This window comes from Esox lucius, chromosome 17, assembly GCF_011004845.1.
Source record: "Esox lucius isolate fEsoLuc1 chromosome 17, fEsoLuc1.pri, whole genome shotgun sequence".
NCBI classification, from domain to species: Eukaryota; Metazoa; Chordata; class Actinopteri; order Esociformes; family Esocidae; genus Esox; species Esox lucius.
Window position 1 is genome coordinate 6,009,836 of NC_047585.1, and position 27,803 is coordinate 6,037,638.

The following is a 27,803-nucleotide window of genomic DNA, read 5'->3' on the forward strand; positions in this document are numbered from 1 at the left end:
TCTGTGCTGATCCGTGGACCTGAGCGGTTCTTTTTGCTTTATCCTTTGCTATAATAAATCAAAAATTGTTTTTGTAAATGCACTGGATGTTAGAATCGCTTTACATATGTGGATTTCTTTCTGTCCATTTATAAATACTAATAAACACGTGTGATACAGATTGTTTTTTACTTTGACGCAACTCTTAAAATTACGTTCAGTTTCAACATTGATGTAGCCTACAATCACTTTATGCCTACAAAACAAACACACTAGCCTTTAAAATAATAAATAACATAAGGCATTTAACTTACAGCTAATTGCTGGCCGGGTGTAGTTCGTTAATTTCATACAGTCGTTTAGAAGAGCTTTTAATTATCTTGTGAATAACATTCCCTAGTTTTGTTTTTGTCTACATCTTGAGCAGCAATGTTAGGCTATATTATGTTATTCCGTTTGTATTAGGCATATGATTATTAAATTAGTATGTTTTAACTGTACTAGTCAATTTGAGAATAATATTGTGGTGTTGTCTACATTTATGTTTTTCTTTTATGGAACGCTGTTGCTTTACTTCCAATTCCCAGAGAGATAAAGAAAAACTAGCCTGTGCCAATAATGTGGCAACAATATACGGTGTCCTCTATCCCTCTAATGAATACAATACACACAAGACACGACGGGACTCAATAAACATTAGGCAGCAAGTGTTCCGCTCAACTACTCAGCAACAGCCCCTGAAGAAGTGACGTGTTGCCGAGGCTCCTCGCGCGCTTTAACCCTGGTCCTGGAGACAGCACGTTGAGCTTTCTATTCGCTACTCCCGCACGCGACGCGTCTCATCCTAGTTTGCGCTGTTGCTAGGCTGGTAAACTGCGCATGTTGTTGCACCATTCATTTAAACACTTGTCTGCATGCTACGTTGTTTCACTACTAACCATGATGTCAATGGATGAAATGTCAGTTGTTAAATAACGTTGGAAGTCAAAAGATTATAATAGAAATAATTAAGACGTGGATTTTAAATAGTTAAACAAAAAATGGACGTTGTAACTTACTGTATTGTATCATGAACACTTGTAGCCTGTAGACAATCATCATCGAGGCTGTAGCTTAGAAGAGTTGTAGGGAACACCCAATTTTGGAACTTTTTCATGACGCGCTGTATAAAAGCGTGGGGATGTTTTTTGATAGCGCGCACCGGCTCTCCTCCCACAGGGGTAAAACAATATAACCTAATTAGTTCTGATATTAATATCAGGATGACATTAACGCAATCTTTAAAAAAAATTGCAAATAAAAGGTGAACAAGAAAGTTGCCTGTCACATATGGCAATAAATAGGCTATGTCTTTGTTTTAATTGAGAGTACATGTTTGGGAGTTAAAATTATTGCAGGCCAGTCTTCAGAAACAGACACATCTTGGACAGAGAAATCTAGGATACCAGTCGAACATCGAAGCCTTTCACATACAATTTCACTGACTGAACAATGTGGCACTCCCGCATACAGAAAATTATGGGTCCGCACAAATAGAGAGAATGGAACTATCGGAACATTATGGGAGCAATAAATATATATCTACATGGAAAATAAATAAAATATATATATAAATGATTGAATTTACATAAAAAGTATACCATTATTTTAAGCGCACTTGCTTTTTTAAATCGTATTATTCTTTTCACTTGCTTATATCATTTATTGAAAATAAATGACAAATAGCCTATAGTGTAATATGTGTGAGAAAAAAAACTTTGCTTAGACATTCTAAAATATTCTTGCATAAGTGTATTTTTAGATTTTTGTTAGAGCCAGAGAGAGCCTGTTAAATAAAACATGCGCTGGTTTTCCCGGTCTTATCTCCGACTAGAAATTGGTTGCCAAGCATTGCATCATTCCTTTCATGTGACTCCCTTACGCCCCAAATTCGTCCTGACCGTCTTATGACTGCATCACATCTTCATGTCACACAAACTACCCAGATGGAGACAACCAGCAAAGTCTATTTAGAACCCGCCTTTACTGGAGACGAGATTTACGCATTGGATGTCACCAAGCAAAATAATGCAGCGTGTATATTATGATTGGACCATCTGGACGTCAGTAATTTCATCATCAGCTTATGGTCTGTTCGGTTGTGCAAAAACCCTTCCTACAGTGTTCGGTTGGCGTCCACCTATATAAAGATCACCGGGAGTTTCCGAAAATTCACATTCAGTATCCTAAGCTGAACAATGGTTAACATGAGCTATCACCAATCTCAACTAAAATACATTCATACTCCGAATCCAAGACAGACGAGAAAGCGAAATAATAAAAGGAAAAGGGTAAGTGCATTTTATACAATTATTACAGTAGTTGAATGTGCTTTAGAGACTTTAGGAGTTCTATTTTAAGTTGGCAGCTGATCGTCTATGGCAATCTCGTTTAGAAAGGAGGAATGTGAATGTTTTGGCAAGTTTCCCATGTCCGTTTTAGGAGAGCAGTTGGTGAGTTCAATTATAATTGACATTTGTTATATTTTTAAACAAGATTCAGGGTGGCATTTATCTGCCTATTTGACTTTGACCCAAGTTTGGTTCTCTCCACCGAACTCTCAGACGTTTGACATCCAAGTGACAGCTGGGCTGTCAAACGCTTACATAAACTTTTGCTTCTGTTTTATCAACTGCTAATTTACTGTAATAATAAAAACGCTTTTATAAATAAGAGGATATCATGTGTCCAGATCGTATGTGTTATTATGATAGACGCTTAAAGTGAAGTGGTTGTATTGACAAGTTGCTGTTTTGTGTTGAATTAATCTTCCTGTAAACTAGAGAGGCTTTGTTCCTGTCCCAGTCTTATTGGAGGTGTCCGTTTTCACCCTGGCTTTTGTTTCGCTCGTCCCATACTTTGATTCCATGACGTAATGCCTTGGCTTGGCTGGATGGAGAGCGTGCTCATTTAACCACATCCAGAAAAAGCATTTAACCTACAGTAACATAAATAACGGTAGTAGTAGTGAGAGAATAGACTATAGAAATATAGATATTCCTCATACAAGCATTTCGGAATGTTTTGTTGGGCTGCATTTATTGACTTTTGCCTACCTGCTTTGCCCGGCCAGCTGCATTGTGGTCAGACAGCCAGGTATTTCCTGTGTTCGGCAAGAGGGTTCAAAGTTTAACCCTAATTTAACTACTGAACATCAAGGATAAACCTACATTTTCATGAAAACAATTTTTTTTTCTCGTTGGAGGGCTGGATGCCGATTTGTCTTTTCATGAGATAATGCAAAACAAACTCAACGCTTAGAGACGAATGTTTTAGAAATATTTTTCGTTGTATAGCTTGACAGACTGGGGGCGTCCTAGAGCTCTTGTAGTGTCTTTGTTTACATGAGAAAATCAATGACCTGATTTTGTTGTGATTTTTCTCAGAAAATATTCATACTCAGAACATGTGAAGCCATAATACAGTAGTTTGCAAATGATTGAATCAGTCATTATTGGATCAAGTTACTCGTCATGTAAAATCATTTTACAGGCCCAGCTTTTCAACCTCTTTTATTTGCAATATATGGTTGCCAGGTTGCTTATCAAGTTGAGTACAACAGCTTTTATCTCTTTTTAATATAAATGTATGTTCTTAACAACTCTTTTACAATTTGACACTGTATTATTTATATATATGTGTGTGTGTTGGAGTAATTGGCAATAATTAATCTAATGAATTCTTTCTTTCTAGACTTGTTGGGACAAATTATCACCGACACCCAATTGCCAGACTTGATTATAAGACACTTTGAAAGGGTGAATTGCATTTCCTTATTTGTTCTTGAGATTTGTATGGCTTTTACTGAGTGTTTGAATGTTTTGTCTATGGATGTCAAGTTAACCTCATCATATTTATATTATATAAATGGATTTTTCAAGATTTGAAGTTAACAAGCTTCAAATGAAGGCATTACTACAAATAGTTACTGGCCATTGTATCCCATTATCATCAGTTGATGAATGCAGTACACCTATTTCTCCACCAAGTGTCACTCGTTTACAATTTCATTAAAAGTGAACGTTTCACACTATATAAATTAGTAATATTACTTAATTACTTCTGTTTCTTCAACAATTGATTTTAAGAGGTGACTTGAGGTAACATAGTTGGTTGTATTACATCGCTGTCCCATCTTGCTTTCCCCTCGGACACTGGCACGTCGATCCCGATGTCTAGCCTACTGTACCGTTGACTGTTCATACCCAATATTAAATTAATTATTTCATCATTCTTAAAACCCGAACCCTCCTCCCTCAGTATGATGTTAAAGCCGACTCCATATTTCGCCGCCGCCTGTCCAGGTCCAGTGTGTACCAGCGTGTGGCTGTGGAAGACTATCTGTGCGACTGATTGACGGAGGGAAGAGACCAGAACGATGACTGCCGAGTGGCTTCACCTGCCCCCTCCGTACCCCCCCGGAGTGGGGCCGCTATGTGGTGCAGAGTTGGAGGCGTGGTATGAGGACCTGCAGGATATACTGGGATCAGACTCGGGCGGGGCCAAATTGCCTCGCGCCCCTCCTTGCTCAGAGGTTAGTTGTGATTTTTGTGTATATGTATATATATTTTTAATGGTTTTAATCGATGTAATGGTGACTGGCTGATTGACAGTCTCCTTGATGTGTTTTGTCTTTTCATCCAATGCTTGTTACACCACAGTTCGTCTGCTCTCCTTTCGTCTTCTTGCCTTCATGACGCAACTCTTTCAACAGGGCGGATGTAAGAAGCGTCTTTGACATTACCTCTCCCTAACGTGTCATGTTCAATTTCTCTCCCTCTTCTGTTTGTTTTTCAATCTTCTTTTCCTTTCCTTTCTTTCTTTCTTCCAACTCTGTCTTCTTCCTGTTGTTTCTTGTCTTTTTCTCTTCATAGAAAGAGCCAGAGTTCCTGGACGTTCTGGAGAGCTGCTCCTTGACGTGGCTGACCGACGGAGCTGGAGTGGGGTTTGGAGGGCAGACATGGGGCTCAGGCGAGGGTGTCCAGAGGGTGACTGTCCTGGAGGAGCCTCCTACCCATCTGCCTCACCACAACTCCTCCATGTCCTCCTCTACATCTTCCTCCAACTCCTCTTGTCTGAGTCCGGCCGAGGAGAAGACAGAGAGGCCGGGGGACGGGGAGAGAGGGAGGGATGGAGGAGGTTCGGGAGGTGGAGACCTTCTGCCCCCAGAGTTCTTTGAGCTGCTCAGCGAGGGAGGGCTGGGTGTGGAGACAGCTGGGATGGGGGTTAGCGGTGGCTACCACTACCACCATCCTCACTCCGACGAAGTCCGACCGCCTGCCTCTCCCTCCGCCAGCGAGGGGGAGGAACACCCCTGCGTCCCAGACTCTGCCTCTTGCTCCTCTTCCACCTCTCCTTCCCCCTCGCTCAACTTTTCACCCCCTTCTTCCCCTGTCTCCTCACCCACCAGCGTTGCGTTCTCCTCGCCCCGGCAAGGCAAGCGCAAAAGGGGCCACTCGCCGTCCTTCCCCTCCTCCGGCTCGCGCTCATCCTCCTCTTCGTCGTCCGCCAAGAAGAGCAGGAGGGAGAGGGAACAGGAGAATGAGAGGAAGGTGCAAGAGCTGACCGATCAGAATGAGAGGTTGAAAGCGGAGATTGATCGTCTTGGTGAGGAGGTGCAGAGGACACGCAAAGCCCTGATAGAGAGACTAGTCAACACCAGGAAGTGAGGATATAAATAACAGGGGAGATGTGGAAACTAGGTAGGACAGAAAGCATAAACATTTAGAACAGTAGGTCTGCAGCAAAGGGGGATTACCGGGGTGACCATAAAATGCTATTTCAGACGGACTTAGAAAGACAAAAGATGCGTGCTTGTTTCGAGAAGGAACTCAATTGATAAGTGATTTAAACCACTACAAGAGAGGAAGAAGGTCGAAAGAAAGCGATGAAATAGCAAAGTCGAGGGAAACCAGAGAGCGATTGAACTGTGGCAACTGCAGTATTGCGGCAAATGTAGCAAATGAGAAAGATTGTGCAAATGCCTCTGTTAAGAGGTTGGAGTACTGTATACAAGTAGGGCTGAATGTCAGGAAGCATCTTTGAACTAGATAATTACTGTTCACGGTACGCCCACCAGAAGCTGTGCGTGAATGGGGAATTCAGCTCATTCAGACACGTGGGTTCAGTATGGGTTCAGTATGATGTCAGGAGGATGATTAGATATATGTAGTTAACATATCGAGTCGATGAAAAATGAAAATTTTCAGGAATGATTGGAAGCACGTATCTGAAGACTGTTTGCAGTTAACACCAATCCCAAGCATTTTATGGGTGGCGTTCATTAAGCGTCAAATGGAAAGAAACAAGGACTTGCTGGATTTTCCAGTTTTAAGAGCCTTTTCCGTCATCGTCGTTATAAATGTTTTATTCCCACTTATCCGGCCTAGTGAACCTGTCTGTGAAAAATGTGTATGATGAGTTTGATTCAATTAATTCAGTGCATACCTGTCAATTCCAAAATTTGAGAAGCGATTGGAAGCGTTGATCAATGACCATTTTTAATCATCGCCCATAACATTGTGGACATGGACATTGTGTAGTCCATTTTCATTTGGTATTGAATGGAAAGAAACTTGTTTTTCTGTTGCTAAACACTGAAAATAAAATCACGCTACCTGCCCTACCGACCGCAAATCGGACTGGGATTTTTCCACCTCGTTAATTCAGCGTAATGATTTGTAGGATGTAAGGATAAGTAGGTTTATCCGATTAATTCATCAGGGGTCGGTATAGATTTCAAAATTATAGAAAATTGCACAAAATTCTCCCCAGCAATCATGACCAACTACTTGACCTCACAATACAATATCACAATACTAAGGTGCCTTATGTATTGTGATTCTGAATGTATTGCAATTCCATGTTTCTAAACGTCTCACGATTGTTGTCTTGCGATTTCATGTAAGCATATTGCAATTCTGTTCTGTGTATTGTGATTTCTGTTTCCAACATCCATTTTTATCTTGTACAGCCAACTAGAGCAGAAATATTGGTAAGAGTCAAAAATATACAATATATATTCTAAAATAATATCACAATATGGAACTATAGATTTTTTACTCCACATTACTAAGATAGTAATTAAAAAAATAAATGAAGGGTTCGACTTCAAAAAGGAAAGAGCATTTCATGGTCATCCCATTATGTATGTGAACCCGGCTCAACCAGACTGAGTTCTGGGCTGTTTCCTGTGAAACACTGCACAATCAGGTTGGGTCCCAGGCTATCCCTTATCTGCCCACCTTTAAAGATGAATCCTAAGGAGCTTAACAGAGGCCAATAGAGAGTATTTCTTGTGGACCTCAGGAAAGTTTGCCAGTCTGTACTCAGAGTAAGGTGTGAGAATGATGATTGGAAGTTTTTCAATTTCTACTTTTATATAACCCGCTGCAGCCTTAGTGTGTGTGTGTGTGTGTGTTTCCATATGCATAGTTTTACGCATAGGACTCAGTTCTTTCTGCGCTGATCTTTTCTATCAAATGTATTGAATTTTCTGGCAGGAATATTTACAATGTAGAGCTCTACCCTGATACATATATATTTTATATAATCCTGTATTATACCCAGTTATACATTTATCTATACATCAATGACTGTACCCATATTCATTTGGCAGTTTGTTAAACGTGTATCAGTTAGTGGCGGAACTAGAGGAAACGTACATGCATGTTGATCATTTATTACATTAAGCATTGTATTTGCTTTGTTAGTAACTTAACTATCGTAAACTCAAATTTGCAAATAAATCATTAAAACTAGTTTTGTGTCTTGAAATATTTCTTTAACTTCCCCCAGTCAGTTTATGGTCGATAGAAAGTTGTTTGATGCATTACGATATCAATTAATGCTTTTAAACATAGAAAGTAAAACTATTGCAGCTTTGCACAAGTTTTTTCTAATTTCATTTTCCAAAAGAAACAGAATGCTCCAAACAAACGTTACTTGTAACAAATTGTATTTATTTGAATAAATGGGTATAGGGAATATGAAAAATCATTAAATTTTGAGAACAATATTATTTCATTACACATGATTTCAAACCTGACACTGATCAAAAACTGACCTGTTCGGAGTAGCCTGGGGCAGTACCACCCTAATTGCTGCTTTACCATTTTCGTGGTGTGGTAAAGCAGAATGGCGAACGCCACAGCATTCACTCTGCTTTCCACCAGGCTACTAGAACTTGCTAGTCTGAGTAGAAATATTCAGACAATATTCTGTAGCTGTTCTTGCTTTCTGATCCCTACTGATAAATCCATTGATCTGTCACTATAGAGTAAATATTTTTTATACCAGTGTACCATAATCTCTTCCCATCCAGTCATTGATATTCATGTTTCTTTCATTATGTAAATGTTGATCCCATTCTTCATTACAGTAATTATTCAATGTAGTTCCCTTAACTTCCTTCCCTTTCTCAGGTCAGATCACTTCTTTTTGCCTTTGGTAAGGGTTGGTTCAGGGTTCTTGCCCTCAGCCAGGGCTAGCTGTTTCTTCAGGTCCAGTAGTTTGTCCACCTCCGTGGTTATAGCAGCCTTCTCCGCCTTCTGACCCTTCAGCATCCGCACCTTCTCGCCCTGGTGAGGAAAAAAGAATGAATAGAAGAGGTGGTTTTGGGCTTAGTTATTTTCAATTAAAAACCTAAATCATTGACTAGAAGGCTAATATCAGACACAGCAGGCTAAGTCATTAACTAGTAGGATAAAATAGTTAACCAGTAGGCTGAAATCATTAACTACCTTTTCCTATATATATATATAAATAAAACACAAATGGAGTCTGTTCCCATTTCTAGCTAATAAACTATTACCTTGATGACACAGAAACAAGGCAGGGGAAGAAACTGGACCGAGAGCATTGGTTTTATGAAGGGGTAAATCATTTACTAGCAAGGCACATTCGTCCTTAAAGCTATGCTCGTCATGACCAATACGTAAATGAATAACTGAAATGCCCCTTCACTTAGTCTGTAAAAGGGGCAGACCTCTCTGCAGGGTCAGGTATGAGAGTGGGTTCAAGTTAGCTGGTAGCAGATTTCAGTAGTTTCCTACTGCGTTGCTTGTTTACTTCACCTTCCGCCCACATTTTTGGGGCTGCCCCAGATAAACACACCTGGCATGAACCCATGGAGGGCTTGATGGTTAAGGTTGGCAGGTTGAATCAGTTGTACTTACACTTGACATTTAAGTCATTTAGCAGACGCTGTTATCCAGAGCGACATACGTTAGTTAGTACAGAAATATTTTCATTCTGCCCCCTATGGGAATAAAACCAACAACCCTGGAAGTCACTAGCACCATGCTCTTACCAAGTGAATTACACAGGACTGAAGTTATTACAGAGGCTACGGAGGAACGTTGTACTGTTAAGAGGAACTTGAGGAACCACATTCTTGACACCACCAATGGGCACACTGACACAATTTAGACAGTCGGTGGTTCTAATATCAAAGTGTCAACCTATGATGAAAACTTAGCATCTCAAGAGTCCATCATTAACTGTTTGGCATCTGTGGATAAGAAACATTGTGGTTTTGCATGTGATTGGGAGGTTAAAAGCTGGGAAAGTGTCCATTACACATTTGATGTCCTCGATGCCATAATAATAAGGTATTTAATGTGAAAATCATGTTAATGTATCAATTCAGGGATTGGGAATAATTTTTATTGAAGCAGATTTTACCTGCATACATTCATGTACTAATGACTGTACATGTATGATCAAGTGATTAAATAAAATACTTCGGAACATGAAAATATGAAGTGTGTATTTTGCTTAAGAGAGACATATTTCATATTTAAATTGTAAATGCATCACTAATTTTCTGCCTCTGCGCCCCATCTTACCTGTTCAGCCACAGCCAGCGTTAGCTCTTTGGCTCTCTCAGGATCTGCTTTGTTTATCACAGCCTGAGCAGTAGTGGCTGGGCTTGGGGCGTGCTGTGTGTTCTTTGTGCCCTTTGTTTGGTCAGGTTCTTGGTTCTTCCCCTCAGCCAGGGCTAACTGCTTCTTCAGGTCCAGTAGTTTGTCCACCTCCACAGCTATCACAGCCTTCTCTGCCTTCTGCCCCTTCAGCGCTCGGACCTTCTCGCCCTGGTGAGGAAACGGGCGGATTAACGGCCAAGTAGAATATATCTATACACTATATGTATGTATATATTTATTTCAATCTATATACACAGATTTTTTGATCGGGATATTCATACATGAATATGGATAAAGTTTTCTCCGGGACCCCCTGACTCTCCATAGTGTTGTAGCACACAATTCACTAATCAAGGGCCTGATGATTGGCTGTCACGTCTTATCAAGTGTGTTGGTATGAGAAGTCCTTGAGGAGAGGGTTGGATGCCTCTGACGTAACAGACTTTAGTTGTTTTATCCATTCTCCCTACACCCATCAGTCTTACCTGGCCTGCCACGGCGAGTGTTAGCTCCTTGGCCCTCTCAGGGTCTGCTCCGTTTTTCACAGTCTGACCAGCTGAGGTCGTGGCGGGCTGTGTGACGACATCCGCCTGGGTGGATGCTTTTGGCTGGAATGTAAAGATGATTTTAATATTTAATAAGCCATTTCTCTCCAACAATCATGGCGAGCTATTCCAACTAAAGCATATCACTACCTACACTAGTTAGTCCATTAATAAATCACAAATTATAACACTTATGTTAGGAGAACACACTCAAAATGTGAATGAAATTAAAACACACCCAGAACTTTTTTCCTTTTATCTGATTTTTCTTTTTCTTTTATAATCAGATAAAAATGAAAATGATAGCTGGAGTTAAAGTACATATTTTGGCAACACTTGTGCAACACCTTTGTGGAGAGATATAACTGCCCAGTGAAATTAAATTTGAATTCAATCATTTGTTCAATGAGTTTGGCACTAATATTATTCTCTACAAAGCATGTGATACCTTATTCCATATGGTTTCTTCTTCCTCAGTCTGGAAGGAGGGATTGAGGACAGGGTTTAGATAAAGGGCACTCAATTATATAAAAACAAAATGTCTTCACCACTGGATATTGATGAGAGGCTTAGAGGAGCAATATATGGAATGTTTGTATGGTAGTATCAGAAAATGTATCATGAATAAATTAATAAACCGGTAGTAATAAATGAATAAATTAGTAGTAATAGTGAAATGATAGTGTTTCACTATTGGTTGCTAAAATTCTACAATGTTCACTAACTGATTTTCCCATATAAATTCTTATTGTCTCTTTTATATATATATATATAATTATTATTTTTTTACAGCATTTGTAAGCTGGACAACCAAAACTGTAAGTAAAAGACTATCACACATGTAAAGCGGAAAATTGGGGAGGGTTGGTTAGAAAGCAAACTCAATTCACCTATTTCCTCCTGATATCCAATGTAGGTCACATTTGTGCAGTATTTTTAAAGAGATAGTTTGTCCTAGATTCATATTTTGGTGAAGTTGTTCTTGAACACCCATTGAGTCATTTTTTACGACAAGATCTATCCCAGTCTGGAGTTGGACATTATTAGCATTGTCCAAATTAATAAATTCAAGGTGTGCGTCCCGAGAAACAAAAGCTGCATTGCAAGTGGAAACAAACGAAAAAAACAACACTAAATTCAGTAATGGGTAGCGCCTGGGAGTTCCAGATCTTTTATGAATAGACCCGGATCGCAAATAATTTCTATATATATTTTAAACAAATTAGTTAGAATAAAATTTTTAAAAAAATCTCCTAATCTATTCATCTGTAAATCTGATCATGCAATTCCAATCAAGCCCTAAAAATAAGATATAGTTGAGTAGAAAAAAGCAAATGTTCTGGGTCCTCTGTGTGTCATTCAAGCAGCAGATCTACTTCGCACTACTTGGAATGTGCGGATTTTGTGTGAGCACACTGAGAGAAAGAGTGCACTGGTAATTGGGCTTGTCTTTGTTGGCATCTGATTCTGGCAGCTATGGGTGTACGGTATTTTTTAAAATCATTATTCCAAGGGCAATATAAGAAGTGCAGCTGAAGAGTAGGGCAGCATGATTAATCAAAATCTTATTGAAATCACAATTTGAACATATATATTTAATATTTAACTTGGCCTAAGCACAAGGCCAAGTTTGCCCTCCAGTGGTTACAGCAGAAAAAGGTGAAGGTTCTGGAGTGGCCATCACAGTCTCCTGACCTTAATATCATCAAGCCACTCTGGGAAGATCTCAAACGTGCAGTTCATGCAAGACGAGCAAAAACTTGCATGACCTGGAGGCATTTTGCCAAGGCGAATGGGAATTCGGGGCCTCATAGACAACTGTTACAAAAGATGGTATGCTGTCATTGATGCTAAAGGGGGCAAAACACAGCATTAAGAACTAAGGGTATGCAGACTTTTGAAAAGGGGTCAGTAAATATTTTCTTTGTTGCCATGTTTTGTTTTATGATTGTGCAATTCTGTAATAACCTACAGTTGAATATGAATCCCATAAGAAATAAAACATGTGTTTTGACTACTCACTCATGGTTTCTTTACAAATGGTACATAAAAAAAAAATAAGAGACCACTGCAAAATTATTTAGTTTCTCTGGCTTTACTATTCATAGGTGTATTTCAGTAAAATGTACATTTTTGTTTTATTCTATAAACTACTGACAACATTACTCAAATTCCCCCAAAAAATACTGTCATTTAAAGTATATATTTGTAGAAATAACAACTGGTCAAAATAACCAAAAGAATATGCATTGTTTTCAGAACTCAAATAATTCAAAGAAAACTAATTTTAACAACAAAATACTAATATTTGAACTTAGGAAGAGTTCAGAAATCAATCTTTGGTAGAATAACCGTGATTTTTAATCACAGCTTTCATGTGTCTTGGCATGCACTCCACCAGTCTGTCACATTGCTGTTGGGTGACATTATGCCACTCCTGGTAGCTCGGCTTTGTTTTTGATGGCTTGTGACCATCCATCTTCCTCTTGATCAAATTCCAGAGGTTTTCAATGGGGTTCAGGTCTGGAGATTGGGCTGGCCATGACAGGGTCTTGATCTGGTGGTCCTCCATCCACACCTTGATTGACCTGGCTGTGTGGCATGGAGCATTCTCCTGCTGGAAAAAACAATTCTCCGAGTTGGGGAACATTGTCAGAGCAGAAGAAAGCAGGTGTTCTTCCAGGATAACCTTTTACTTGGCTTGATTCATGCGTCTTCTCCGTTAGACGACCAGGTGTTGGGCAAAGCTGACTAGTCAGAGAAGACTTTCCTCCATTCCTCAACCGTCCAATCCTTATGGTCTTTTGCAAACTTCATCCTGGCTCTTCTTTGCTTCTCATTGATGAATGGCTTTTTTCCAGCTTTGCACGACTTCAGCCCTGCCCCTAGGAGCCTGTTTCGTACAGTCCTCGATGAGCACTTCACCCCAGCTGCTCTTTGCCATTGTTTTTGTAGGTCACTTGTTGTCACTTGTTGAGGTAAACAACATCACTAGTCTTAGTTGGAAGTATTTTGGAGCAGATTACTGCTTGCAGTGCAGCTTTGGTTGCTCCGGACGCACAGTTTACCATACCATACCATACCATCTTCTTCCGCTTATCCGGGGCCGGGTCGCGGGGGCAGCAGTCTAAGCAGGGATGCCCAGACTTCCCTCTCCCCAGACACTTCCTCTAGCTCTTCCGGGGGGACACCGAGGCGTTCCCAGGCCAGCCGGGAGACATAGTCCCTCCAGCGTGTCCTAGGTCTTCCCCGGGGTCTCCTCCCGGTGGGACGGGACCGGAACACCTTCCCAGGAAGGCGTTCCGGAGGCATCCGAAAAAGATGCCCAAGCCACCTCAGCTGACCCCTCTCGATGTGGAGGAGCAGCGGCTCTACTCTGAGCTCCTCCCGGGTGACCGAGCTTCTCACCCTATCTCTAAGGGATCGCCCGGCCACCCTGCAGAGAAAGCTCATTTCGGCCGCCTGTATCCGGGATCTTGTCCTTTCGGTCATGACCCAAAGCTCATGACCATAGGTGAGAGTAGGAACGTAGATTGACTGGTAAATCGAGAGCTTCGCCTTGCGGCTCAGCTCTTTCTTCACCACGACAGACCGATACATCGACTGCATTACTGCAGAAGCTGCACCGATCCGTCTGTCAATCTCCCGCTCCATCCTTCCCTCACTCATGAACAAGACCCCTAGATACTTAAACTCCTCCACTTGAGGCAGGCACTCTCCACCAACCTGAAGCGGGCAAGCCACCCTTTTCCGACTGAGGACCATGGCCTCGGATTTGGAGGTACTGATTTTCATCCCCACCGCTTCACACTCGGCTGCAAACCGTCCCAGCGCATGCTGAAGGTCCTGGTTAGAAGGGGCCAACACGACAACATCATCTGCAAAAAGCAGAGACGAAATTGTGTGGTCCCCAAACCTGACACCCTCCGGCCCCTGGCTGCGCCTAGAAATTCTGTCCATAAAAATTACGAACAGAACCGGTGACAAAGGGCAGCCCTGCCGGAGTCCAACATGCACTGGGAACAAGTCTGACTTACTGCCGGCAATGCGGACCAAGCTCCTGCTTCGGTTGTACAGGGACCTGACAGCCCTTAGCAAAGGACCCAGGACCCCATATTCCCCAAGCACCCTCCACAAGATGCCGCGAGGGACACAGTTGAATGCCTTCTCCAAATCCACAAAACACATGTGGATTGGTTGGGCAAACTCCCATGAACCCTCCAACACCCCGTAGAGGGTATAGAGCTGGTCCAGTGTTCCACGGCCCGGACGAAAACCACACTGTTCCTCCTGAATCCGAGGTTCTACTATCGGCCGTATTCTCCTCTCCAGTACCCTGGCATAGACTTTCCCGGGGAGGCTGAGAAGTGTGATCCCCCTATAGTTGGAACACACCCTCCGGTCCCCCTTCTTAAAAAGAGGGACCACCACCCCGGTCTGCCATCCCAGAGGCACTGTCCCCGACCGCCACGCGATGTTGCACAGGCGTGTCAACCAAGAAAGCCCCACAACATCCAGAGACTTGAGGTACTCAGGGCGGATCTCATCCACCCCCGGTGCCTTGCCACCGAGGAGTTTCTTGACCACCTCAGTGACTTCAGCCCGGGTGATGGACGAGTCCACCTCTGAGCCCTCATCCTCTGCTTCCTCAATGGAAGAAGTGACAGCGGGATTGAGGAGATCCTCGAAGTATTCCTTCCACCGCCCGACGACATCCTCAGTTGAGGTCAACAGCTGCCCACCTCTACTGTAAACAGCGTTGGTAGGGCACTGTTTCCCTCTCCTGAGGCGCCGGATGGTTTGCCAGAATCTCTTCGAGGCCAGCCGATAGTCCTTCTCCATGGCCTCACCGAACTCCTCCCAGGCCCGAGTTTTTGCCTCCACAACCACCCGGGCTGCAGCCCGCTTGGCCTGTCGGTACCCGTCAGCTGCGTCAGGAGTCCCACAAGCCAACCAGGCCTGATAGGACTCCTTCTTCAGCTTGACGGCATCCCTTACTTCCGGTGTCCACCACCGGGTTCGGGGATTGCCGCCTCGACAGGCACCGGAGACCTTACGGCCACAGCTCCGAGCGGCCGCTTCGACAATGGCGGTGGAGAACATGGTCCACTCGGACTCAATATCTCCAACCTCCCTCGGGATCCAGTCGAAGCTCTGCCGGAGGTGGGAGTTAAAGATCTCTCTGACAGGAGACTTGGCCAGACGTTCCCAGCAGACCCTTACAGTACGCTTGGGCCTGCCGAGTCTGTCCAGCTTTCTCCCCCGCCATCGGATCCAACTCACCACCAGGTGGTGATCAGTTGACAGCTCCGCCCCTCTCTTCACCCGAGTGTCCAAGACATACGGCCGCAGGTCAGATGAGACGACAACAAAGTCGATCATCGACCTGCGGCCTAGGGTGTCCTGGTGCCACGTGCACTGATGGACACCCTTATGCTTGAACATGGTGTTCGTTATGGACAAACTGTGACTAGCACAGAAGTCCAATAACTGAACACCACTCGGGTTCAGATCAGGGGGGCCGTTCCTCCCAATCACGCCCCTCCAGGTGTCACTGTCGCTGCCCACGTGGGCGTTGAAGTCCCCCAGTAGAACAATAGAGTCCCCAGTCGGAGCACTTTCCAGCACCCCTCCCAGAGACTCCAAGAAGGTCGGGTACTCTGCACTGCCGTTCGGCCCGTAGGCACAAACAACAGTGAGAGACCTATCCCCGACCCGTAGGCGCAGGGAAACGACCCTCTCGTTCACCGGGGTAAACTCCAACACATGGCGGCAGAGCTGGGGAGCTATAAGCAAACCCACACCAGCCCGCCGCCTCTCACCATGGGCAACTCCAGAGTGGTGAAGAGTCCATCCTCTCTCAAGGAGTGTGGTTCCAGAGCCCAAGCCGTGCGTAGAGGTGATCCCGACTACCTCTAATCGGAACCTCTCAACCTCACGCACTAGCTCAGGCTCCTTCCCCGCCAGCGAGGTGACATTCCACGTCCCTAGAGCTAGTTTCCGTGTCCAGAGATCGGGTTGTCTAGGCCCCTGCCTTCGACTGCTGCCCGATCCTCTTCGCACCGGCCCCTTATGGTCCCTCCTGTGGGTGGTGAGCCCACGGGAGGACGCACAGTTTCAATTCATGAATTTGGACAATGCTAATAATGCTCATTCCAGACTGTGACAGAGCTGCATATTGGCTTGTGAAAAGAACAAGAACAACTTTCAAAAACAACTCAAGTCTTCAAGAACAACTCAAGTTGTGTTATTTCACCCAAATATATAATGTGATATGAAGCCACAGGACGTTGCCATCCTGAGTTCCCAATCGTTATTATAATCTACGACGATCCTTTTAAGACAACTGACCCATGCCTTTGAACATCGACTGTGGCAAGAAAGGCCTGTATGACCGAGGGATCAGCCCCTCTCTCTGCAACTAGATTTAAATCCAGTCTGTCAGGTTAGACAATTTAACCTCCTCCACCCTGATCCTGAACACTGGTGTTCCACAAAACTGTGTTCTGAGCCCCCTCCTGTACTCCCTCTTCACCCATGACTGCATTCCTGTACATGGTTCCAACTCCCATTTCAAGTTCGCAGATGACACCACGGTTATAGGCCTGATCAGTGACAATGACAAGTCAATCTACAGGGAGGAGGTCAAGCGCCATTGTGGATTACAGGAAGTCTACAGGCTGCAGTTACGCCCCAGTTCTCGTCGATGGCACTGAGGTGGAGCGTGTGTCTGGACCTTGGACCTTGTTGTACTACTCCCTTTGTACTACTCTGACACTGCTTTGCAAAGTCTAATAATTAACGTTTTCAGTTCTTACAGGTATGTGTCTACCTCAGGAGCTACTATCCCTGCATTTCAGTTGTGCATGCACCTGCCACATTCAATTTGCCTCTTTGCACATTTAGTACTACCATCATGTTTGCATTTTTACAGTTGTTACATACGCATGTCTACCTTGGGGACTTCATTGCTGCCATCTCTGCATCCGGGTTGCACATGCTACCTTACTCCTTCAATTTGCCTTGATTGCACATCTACAATTACATTTAGAATTGCCAACTATTATCCCACCTGTAACATACACTATACCTAACACTTTCTGCCCTCCTCTATTTGCCTTAATTGCACATTTAGTATTACCATTTGTACTGCATTTGCCTTCATTGCACATCTATACATTCCACTTGTAAAATACATATATTTAATGCTTGTAAATCATTTTCTGCTCTCTTCTGTTTGTACTTAGATGCTAAATGCATTTCATTGTTCTGTACTTGTACTGTTCAATGACAATAAAGTTGAATCTAATCTAATCTAGATCCCTTGATGTTGCCCTGGGGTTCTGAGGGACTTCTATGAAAATCTTTCAACTGAATTAGCGTTTGGCCTGAATTTGGTGGGATGACCTGGTCTGTGTAGATTATAACTTTATTCATTCTATGTGATGGTAAAAGTAGGGTCGTATTAACCTTTTCTGCATAAGGAAATTGCATTTCAGTATATTCTTTTTGCATAAATGGTTTCAAAGTCTCAAATCTCTTCTGCTTGTTGCCTCTCCTTAGCAGTGGTTTCCTAGCAGCTACTTGACCATGAAGACCTGATTCATGCAGTCTCCTCTTAACAGTTGTTCTAGAGATGTGTCTGCTGCTAGAACTCTGTGTGGCATTCAGCTGGTCTCTAATCTGAGCTGCTGTTAACCTGGGATTTCTGTTGCTGGTGACTCGGATGAACTTATCCTCAGCAGCTGAGGTGACTCTTGGTCTTCCTTTCCTGGGGCAGTCCTCATGTGAGCCAGTTTCGTTGTAGCGCTTGATGGTTTTTGCGAATGCACTTGGGGACACATTCAAAGTTTTGGCAATTTTCCGTTATGATGGCCACTCGTTTCTCTTTACTAAGCTGATTGGTTCTAGCCATTATATGAATTGTAACAATTGTCCAATAGGGCTGTCGGCTGTGTGTCAACCTGACTTCTGCACAACACAACTGATAGTCCCAACCCCATTAATAAGGGAAACAATTCCACTAATAAACCCTGACAAGGCACACCTGTGAAGTGAAAACCACTTCAGGTGACTATCCCATGAAGCTCATTGAGAGAACACCAAGGGTTTGCAGCGCTATCAAAAAAGCAAAGGGTGGCTACTTTGAGGAATCTTAAATATAAGACGTAAGATGTTTTCACAGCAACAAGCAGAAGAGATTTGTTTGGGCCAAGAAACACAAGGAATGGACATTAGACCAGTGGAAATCTGTGCTTTGGTCTGATGAGTCCAAATTTGAGATATTTGGTTCCAACCGCCGTGTCTTTGTGCGACGCAGAAAAGGTGAACGGATGGATTCTACATGCCTGGTTCCCACCGTGAAGCATGGAGGAGGAGGTGTGATGGTGCTTTGCTGGTGACACTGTTGGGGATTTATTCAAAATTGAAGGCATACTGAACCAGCATGGCTACCACAGCATCCTGTAGCGACATGCCATCCCATCCGATTTGCGTTTAGTTGGACCATCATTTATTTTTCAACAGGACACTGACCCCAAACACACTTCCAGGCTGTGTAAGGGCTATTTGACCAAGAAGGAGAGTGATGGAGTGCTGCGCCAGATGACCTGGCCTCCACAGTCACCGGACCTGAACCCAGTCGAGATGGTTTGGGGTGAGCTGGACCGCAGAGTGAAGGCAAAAGGGCCAACAAGTCCTAAGTATCTCTGGGAACTCCTTCAAGACTATTGGAAAACCATTTCAGGTGACTACCTCTTGAAGCTCATCAAGAGAATGCCAAGAGTGTGCAAAGCAGTAATCAGAGCAAAGGGTGGTTACTTTGAAGAAACTAGAATATAAGAATATATAATGTTTTCAAATTATTTCACACTTTTTTGTTAAGTACATAATTCCACATGTGCTCATTCATAGTTTTGATGCCTTCAGTGAGAATCTACAATGTAAATAGTCATGAAAATAAAGAAAACTCATTGAATGAGAAGGTGTGTCCTAACTTTTGGTCTGTACTGTATGTTAAAGTGTCAAAGGGCCTCAGGTGTCATTGTTCACATACTGTTTTTCTACACAGTAGTCATTCAGCAGAATCTCTTATGCAGAATAATTAAAAGGGGCAATCAGGGTTAACGTTCTTGATAAAGGACGGAATTGATTACTTTGCCGGCGTGGGGATTCAATTAATGGTCACTCCTCTTTCTGTTCTGGTTGGAGCCCGTTTGCGCTGTTCTGTGAAGGGAGTACTACACAGAACAGCGTATGAGATCTTCAGTTTCTTGGCAATTTCTCACATGGAATAGCCTTCATTTCTCAGAACAAGAATTGAATGTCAAGTTTCAGAAGAAAGTTTTTTGTTTCTGGCCATTTTGAGCCAGTAATCAAACCCAAAAATGCTGAAGTTTCTGAACTTGTCTAAAGAAGGCTAGTTTTCTTGATTCTTTAATCAGAACCAACATTTTCAGTGACGCTAACACAATTGCAAAAGGGTTTTCTAATGATCAATTAGCCTTTTAAAATGATAAACTTGTATTACCAAACACAATGTGCCATTGGAACACAGGTGATGGTTGCTGATAACGGGCCTCTGTATGCCTATGCACAGTTGTGCTCAAAATGTTGCATACCCCCGGAGAATTGTCAATATATGTACCATTTGAAAAGAAAACATGAGTGAACAGGCAAAACACGTCTTTGGCAAAATGTCTTGGCAAAATGCCTCCAGGTCATGCACAATCTTTGGTTGACATGCATGAACCACATGTTTGAGATTTCCCCAATGTGGCTTGAAGATATTAACACTATAACCGCCAAATGCCTAGTCCAATTGGAATTTGAGTTTGTAATTAAAATAGAACTGCCATTTTGAAAGCTACACCCTCCTCCTTCCATGACTTTTCCTACATAGGCGTATATTACATTATTTCGTTGTCGGAATTCTGAACTGATGAGCAGAAAACTATTTAGAGATTATTTACCTGTTTTTTTTTTAACCTGTTTTCAGACTTAAGCAATTTGATGTTATTTTAATTGATAACAAAATAGATTTTCTTTAAAAAACAAGGACAAGTGACCACAAACATTTGAACAGCAGTATACCTGAAGAAAGATTCCTATTAATTGCATTGATGTTTCCTTCATTGAACTGTAATTATGCTACTAAACCAGAATGTTCAGTATTTGGTAGTTAGCACATATAAAGCGCTTTCTATTTCACTAATTTACTCTAGTATTGGATCGGTTTGACCTACTAACTCTGAGACGTGTCTGTTCTGTTACCCTTTATGACACCCACAAGCTGTGTAAGACCCATTAGAAGGGAATGTTTAAATATTGGAACTGAAAACAATGCGTCTTTTTTCAACACCCACTTATCACCTGATTATCTTCCCTGACATTGTTATGAATATGCTGGCAATACTCGGCCCTCATTCAGGGTGTTTGCAATGGGGTGGATTGATTTCCTGCCCGTTGGGCCCTGTCCGGGGCCTCCCCCAGACAGGGCAACAGTGTCACTGGACCCCCCTGTCTAAGCCCCAAGGTCTTACGCTGCTATATTATTGTGCTGGGGGAGTAGGGTCAGTTCTCCTTCTCCAATATAAATCCTTGTAGATATAAGGAATGCATTTTCAAAATGTACCCTGTCTCCTGGCGTTTTAAACTTAGGAGGACATGAGGTCCTGGCCCACACCTGCGGAGTAACAGGCTTGAAAAACCTGTCGCTGTCCCTGTCCAGAGTCCTCCTGGTTGTGTTGCAGATCAAGACGATACCTGACGATTTCAGCTGCCACTATGCTGACACCTCCCCCTCCCCCGTGTTGTCCCTGACCTTGTACATCTGGTCATGCTTCTGACCTGGACTAAGTTTAAATAGATTCTGGACTCAGCCCACATGCATTTATTAATTATTACAATTTGTACTGTTAATATGTTCACACGGCAGAAGAGGACTGATCACCCCTCTGAGCCTGGGTCCTCTCTAGGTTTCTTCAAACATATCGGCCTTCTTAGGGAGTTTTTCCTAGCCACTGAAATTCAACACTACTGTTGTTTTCTCTTTGGGGTTTAAGGCCGGGTGTCTCTGTAAAGCACTTTGTGACAACTGCTGTTGTAAAGAGGGCTTTATAAATACATTTGATGGATTGATCCCAATACCATTTTGATGCATTTCAGTCACTACAAACCACAGAACTCAAACTCACTGATTTCAATTTGTCTTACCTACCTCTAAAATGGTCTGCGCTTTATTTAAGTATAATGCTTTAAAGACCCAATGTGTTTCAAAAACAGAAAATGGATGATGTTATGACTTTGTTAAAAATACTCAAATGATTAGGGTAATAGAAATCAGAGAAATTGTAATGTTAAAAAAATTAAATAATAATGGTTAATATATTTTTATGCAAGTGGTCCCCAGAGGAATACCATGCTTCACTGGTCCTTGGCACAACACATTTTGAGAATATCTGCACTAGGTTTAATGCCAACCACTTATTAGTTTTGTACAATAAGAAGTGTATAATAAGCACTTTATTTTGCATCAACTGAATGCTTCTTTAACTATTGGTTCCTTATTTATTTCACCTTTTGACCTTTACCCTTACAACCATTGTACTGACCTGTTGGCCTCCGAACCTCTTCTTCAGATCCTCAATCTGATCTGCCTCTAGTTTCTGGAACAAAGGGCTGACCTGAGGACAAGGTAACAGAAGAAACCGGAGATTGTGTAAACAGAGACATCTTTATAGAGCCCAATCCTACATTGGCATTCAGAGACACCACATGATAATCTGAAAATAACATCTTCTATATATAAAAAAAACACACCACATGTTTTAAATGTCATTAATTGAAATATATAGAAAGCACTAATGTTTAAAACACCCAAACGGCTCCAAGACAACATCATATAGCAAAGAGAAGCTGTCCCTCTTAAAGAATACAATGTTAGAATCAAACAGATTCAGATATGTGCCAATGACGCTTCCCTTTGCCGGTGCCTCTTCTCACCACGCCAATGTGATGTCCAGCTGGCAGACAGCAGACGAAGTTCCCAGTGCCCTGCAGCATGGTGGCAGTGACGGTGGGCGGGGCGTTGAGCTGTTCGCGGATTGTCTGGCAGACGGTTGGCATGTATGGCAGGAGCATGACAGAAAGGAGGCATGCTATGTTCACCGACACTCCCGTCACTGTGCCCGCTCTTTGCCTGGCAGGGGAAAAGTGGCAACATTAACTCTTGCCTAATTTCTGTAATATTAAACACATGCAAAAATGTGGATATAAAATACACACACATTAAGAAAAGCAATCACAGTGAACAATAAAAAGGTATTTATAAGATATTTGGAATGCAAGAACACGGTGGCATTTTAAAATGGAAGACATTTGCATCCACCAACCCTTTTCCCAGAGCAGACTGCCCAGCCAAACTGAGAGTGCACCTCTGCCACACTCCCAATCAGGCCTTAAGGTCACGGTGGCCAAACGGAAGCCATTCCTATGTGACAGGCGCATGACTGCCTGATTGAAGTTTGCCAAAAGGCCCCTAAAGGGTTCTCAGACTATGACAAACAATATCAGAAATGTGTCAAGAGTCCAAAATAATCTGTTGTGGAAGTGAGGTGGATGAACAGTTCTTCAGGGTTTTTACGATTTTCCAGAATTGGCTGGATTCCCTAACAAATGGCTCTATGTCCATTACAACCAGATTGTACATGCATTTCTAATACGTTTTTTAATTTGATGAAAGTCTGAAAATCAGAACTTGTAGGTATTATTTTGGAGCCAAAACTCTGTTTAGGCACCAAAATACTTCCTTAGGTACACCATCTCGTTAGTACATATAACCAGACAGCAATCGTGAAGCTGTAACTTAATATATAAACCATGCAGAGAAGGTGAGAAGGTTCTGTGGTAGTTCAACCAAACGACAGAATGGAGAAGACTGTGGTTTCAAGTTCGTTACTGACATGATGATTCCAGCATCTCAGAAATAGCTGACCTCCTGGGATTTTTAGACTACACCACAGTCTCTAGAGTTCACAGACTATTGTCAGATAAACAAAATACATCCACAGAGTGGTAATTATGTGGGCAAAACACCATGTTTTAATGAAAGAATTTAGAGGGGAATGGCCAGACTTGCACACAGAAATGCCACAAACACAAAATTCTGAACTCAGTATGTTCTGGACCTCCAGGTGAACCTGTTAAAGTGTGAAGTATGAGAGAGAGAGACACTCAGTGAGCATGGCATTGTTACTGAGCCGCCATACACAGATCTGGCTCCTTAGAGAAAACAGGTGTCCACACAGACCACAAAACAAGGGCAAAAGACCGCAACTTGCAATCAGTGCAACAAGACTTCTGACCTGTTGCCCAAACGAAACTGAAAACATAATCACTGTGTCTCAATTTTCTCATATCATTCATACTGATAGAACAAGGTACATAGTAATAATATTTTTTTTTCTGCCATATACACTTTCACACATGCTCCCTAAACCTTTCTTCATTCTGCTTAATTAGATTTACACAATCAAACCAAATTAAATTGAAACATCAGAACTGATTTTCAATTTTAAAAAATCTCCCAAGAAGAATTATATCATAGGTCTTGATCATACTAGTGATGGGCTTGTGACTCCTGTTCGACTAAAATATCCATAACTAATCACTAGTAACTAGCAAGTAGTTGCGAGAAAAGGATAATATTTTTCGCTGTAGTGCTAACATGTATAGATGAGAGCCTAACCATCAATCAGGCGAATGGCACATTTTATTTACATGTCCACTAGCTTGGCATAATATTATATGAATCAGGGAAAATCTAACATTGAAAACTACTGCGTTAATATGCTAAAATGCAAGCAACTTTGCCCAGTGCTAGTCAAAATATATTTCAAGGCCGAGACTATAGCAAGTTTGTTGATGATACAGTGGGGAGAACAAGTATTTGATACACTGCCGATTTTGCAGGTTTTCCTACTTACAAAGCATGTAGAAGTCTGTAATTTTTATCATACGTACAATCTCAACTGTGAAAGATGGAATCTAAAACAAAAATCCAGAAAATCACATTGAATGATTTTTAAATAATAAATTAGCATTAAATTGCATGACATAAGTATTTGATCACCTACCAACCAGTAAGAATTCTGGCTCTCACAGACCTGTTTTTCTTTAAAAGCCCTCCTGTTCTCCACTCATTACCTGTATAAACTGCACCTGTTTGAACTCATTACCTGTATAAAAGACACCTGTCTCCACACTCAATCAAACAGACTCCAACCTCTCCACAATGGCCAAGACCAGAGAGCTGTATAAGGACATCAGGGATAAAATTGTAGACCTGCACAAGGCTGGGATGGGCTACAGGACAATAGGCAAGCAGCTTGGTGAGAAGGCAACAACTGTTGGCACAATTATAAGAAAATGGAAGAAGTTCAAGATGACGGTCAATCTCCCTCGGTCTGGGGCTCCATGCAAGATCTCACCTTGAGGGGCATCAATGATCATGAGGAAGGTGAGGGATCAGCCCAGAACTACATGGCAGGACCTGGTCAATGACCTGAAGAGAGTTGGGACCACAGACTCAATGAAAACCATGAGTAACACATTACGCCGTCATGGATTAAAATCCTGCAATGCACGCAAGGTCCCCCTGCTCAAGCCAGCATCTGAAGCTTGCCAATGACCATCTGGATGATCCAGAGGAGGAATGGTAGAAGGTCATGTGGTCTGATGAGACAAAAATAGAGCTTTTTGGTCTAAACTCCACTCGTCATGTTTGGAAGAAGAAGAAGGATGAGTACAACCCCAAGAACACCACCCAACCATGAAGCATGGAGGTGGAAACCATCATTCTTTGGGGATGCTTTTCTGCACCTGCTTCCCTCAGTAAGAGCATTGAAAATGGATTGTGGCTGGGTCTTCCAGGATAACAACGACCCGAAACACACAGCCAGGGTAACTAAGGAGTGGCTTCGTAAGAAGCATCTCAAGGTCCTGGAGTGGCCTAGCCAGTCTCCAGACCTGAACCCAATAGAAAATCTTTGGAGGGAGCTGAAAGTCCGTATTGCCCAGCGACAGCCCCGAAACCTGATGGATCTGGAGAAGGTCTGTATGGAGGAGTGGGACAAAATCCCTGCTGCAGTGTGTGCAAACCTAGTCAAGAACTACAGGAAACGTAGTATGATCTCTGTAATTGAAAACAAAGGTTTCTATACCAAATATTAAAATCTGCTTTTCTGATGTATCAAAATACTTATGTCATACAATAAAATGCTAATTAATTACTTAAAAATCATACAATGTGATTTCCTGGATTTTTGTTTTAGATTCAGTCACTCACAGTTGAAGAGTACCTATGATAAAAATGACAGACTTCTACATGATTTGTAAGAGGGAAAACCTGCAAAATCTGCAGTGTATCAAATACTTGTTCTCCCCACTGTATTTGATGGTGGGTAACTTTACAATCTTACTTCTTGTTAAAATGCAAGAGAAAAAATACTAACCAGGTGCCAAATTATCCCATCCTGTGCATCTTATCTTGCTCTCAATCTCAACAGTAATGGCTTGAATAATAGTCAGATATATTATTGACAAACCTGTCTGTGTCTCCCCCTTTTATCTTCTTCCAGGGTTCGTTGACCTGGATGTATTGGTTGCCAAGGCGAGAGATGTTGAGGATACACTTTAGGCTGTCCCGGATCCTGATGAGGGGACAGAACAAAGTTCTGAGTAAGTAGTTCAGAAAGGAGTGACATTGATGTTTTTACCAAAACATAAACCTCAACCATTTCATTAGCTTGTTGAACCCTGTAGTGCAGACCTGTTATGGTGTGCACTAAAATCTTCTTTTTTTTCCTCCAGAAAAGAGGTAATGCTTATCAAATGAACTTTTTAGGATAAAAAGCTAATAATTGCATAGTAACATGCTGATAAGACGTATTACTTGGTAGTGTGTTTTGCGTGTGTAATCTGTTGACTTACTTGACTTTGTCCATGAGGCTGATGTACTGCTTCAGCTCCCATCCCACCAGGGCCAACAGCCTCTTGTCCTCTGGCTGAAGGTCCATAGCAGGCACACAGTTCTCAAAGAACTTACTGACAAACATACCAGCTCTAAAAGAGAGAAAAAAGAGAGACTGATGTGGAGGGAGGTAAAACGCAATCAGTGGAAGAGAAATTTGATTATATATATATATTTTTTTCTCTTTAAAGGCCCGTTTCCACAGACCGGTTGATAAAGTTGCCAAGGTTATTCAGCAGCTCAGAGTTGTTCTTGATGGCCATGTCAGCCCAAGAGAAGGCTGAATCCTGCCCCTCTGGACGCAGGTAGAGCAGGTAGAATCGCCACACATCAGAAGGGATGCCTGTGTCCTTGGCCATGTCTCCGAACACACCTACCCCACGACTCTTTGAGAACTTGGTGTCCTCGTAGTTCAGGTACTCTGAGAGACAAAAAACGTCAGCAGTCCTTGTTAAGTTATAATTGGCGATGTGGCAATGTTGCAACTGTTACCTGGATCGTTTAATAGACTAAATATTAACAACTATATTTGCTTTTATTGTAACTAAATTGCTTGTGATATATTAAATTAGTGTGTGTTACCTGTAGCCACCAGGTGGTTGACCAGTGAGTAGTTGTCTTGGGCTCCCAGCAGAGAACAGGGGAAGACAACACTATGGAAGGGAACATTGTCTTTGGCCATGAAGTTATACAGCTCCACCTGGTGTTCAAACACAGCAATGACATGCGGTCAGATTAATCCCTCTAGTGGCAAAAGGGGGACCACAAGTCTGGACGTATTGGTAGTTCAAAGGTATTGCATGGCGATAGGTGGAATGCACTTCTCCACATAGGTGTTGCTAATTCAGAGAGAAGTGCAAATTAAAGTGAGAGAGCAACTGGCGAGACAAGATGGAGAGAGTAGGGCTGTGCCAGACTACAATTTACTTTTCATCTACCAAAATCTCTGATCTCTGGAGTCAAAGTATAAAACACCCCCCCCCCATATAAATGTACACCCTATGTGTTTTAATAAAACCAATTTGATTAATGCTTTAAGCCACTGTTTGATGAAACAATAAATAAAAAAATCAAGAGAGGTAGGAACAAAATACCAGAAATAGAAAACATGTTCCTGCTAAACCTTCCCAGATTCATCCATGATTGCCTTATTCTAACTATTTGAGAAGTGAAATCAGACCAGAAAACCTGAGTCAGTGTGTCGATTAAACATGTTGGATGCTCATTGTTGTCTGTGGTACGATTGTTTTCCATTTGATTCACACCACTTTTCCATTGGCCAAA

At 42.3% G+C, this 27,803-nt stretch overlaps 2 protein-coding genes across 7 annotated transcripts in view; one reads left to right on the top strand and one right to left on the bottom strand.

Moving 5' to 3' along the window:
- The first annotated feature begins 2,149 nt into the window (after positions 1 to 2,149).
- On the top strand, positions 2,150 to 7,778 carry ddit3 (DNA-damage-inducible transcript 3). Of its 4 annotated transcripts, none has more exons than XM_010900944.3 (4): positions 2,150 to 2,309; positions 3,712 to 3,776; positions 4,279 to 4,552; positions 4,893 to 7,778. In XM_010900944.3, exons 3-4 carry the CDS (start codon positions 4,397 to 4,399, stop codon positions 5,685 to 5,687), a joined length of 951 nt encoding a protein of 316 aa, XP_010899246.1. In that variant the 5' UTR covers positions 2,150 to 2,309; positions 3,712 to 3,776; positions 4,279 to 4,396; the 3' UTR covers positions 5,688 to 7,778. The 4 variants fall into 4 exon arrangements, with proteins under 4 accessions (XP_010899246.1, XP_010899245.1, XP_019900679.1 ...); XM_010900943.3 differs by having other exon boundaries at positions 4,323 to 4,552; XM_034287411.1 differs by lacking the exon at positions 2,150 to 2,309 and adding an exon at positions 3,079 to 3,566 and having other exon boundaries at positions 4,323 to 4,552.
- Positions 7,779 to 7,958: 180 nt separating this feature from the next.
- The window catches only part of mars1 (methionyl-tRNA synthetase 1), a 56,623-nt gene continuing 36,778 nt past the window's right edge, over positions 7,959 to 27,803 (bottom strand). For 2 of the 3 annotated variants that reach the window (XM_020045118.3, XM_020045117.3), the window contains exons 14-23: positions 27,102 to 27,219; positions 26,727 to 26,940; positions 26,480 to 26,611; positions 26,095 to 26,199; positions 22,493 to 22,688; positions 22,102 to 22,173; positions 10,938 to 10,967; positions 10,430 to 10,552; positions 9,867 to 10,112; positions 7,959 to 8,597 (exon numbers count right to left, since the gene is read on the bottom strand). In XM_020045118.3, the coding sequence (XP_019900677.2) occupies positions 8,448 to 8,597; positions 9,867 to 10,112; positions 10,430 to 10,552; positions 10,938 to 10,967; positions 22,102 to 22,173; positions 22,493 to 22,688; positions 26,095 to 26,199; positions 26,480 to 26,611; positions 26,727 to 26,940; positions 27,102 to 27,219 (1,386 nt within the window). In that variant the 3' untranslated portion in view covers positions 7,959 to 8,447. The remainder of the gene's footprint in view (positions 8,598 to 9,866; positions 10,113 to 10,429; positions 10,553 to 10,937; positions 10,968 to 22,101; positions 22,174 to 22,492; positions 22,689 to 26,094; positions 26,200 to 26,479; positions 26,612 to 26,726; positions 26,941 to 27,101; positions 27,220 to 27,803) is intronic. The other variant, XM_020045119.2, reaches the window with a different exon arrangement.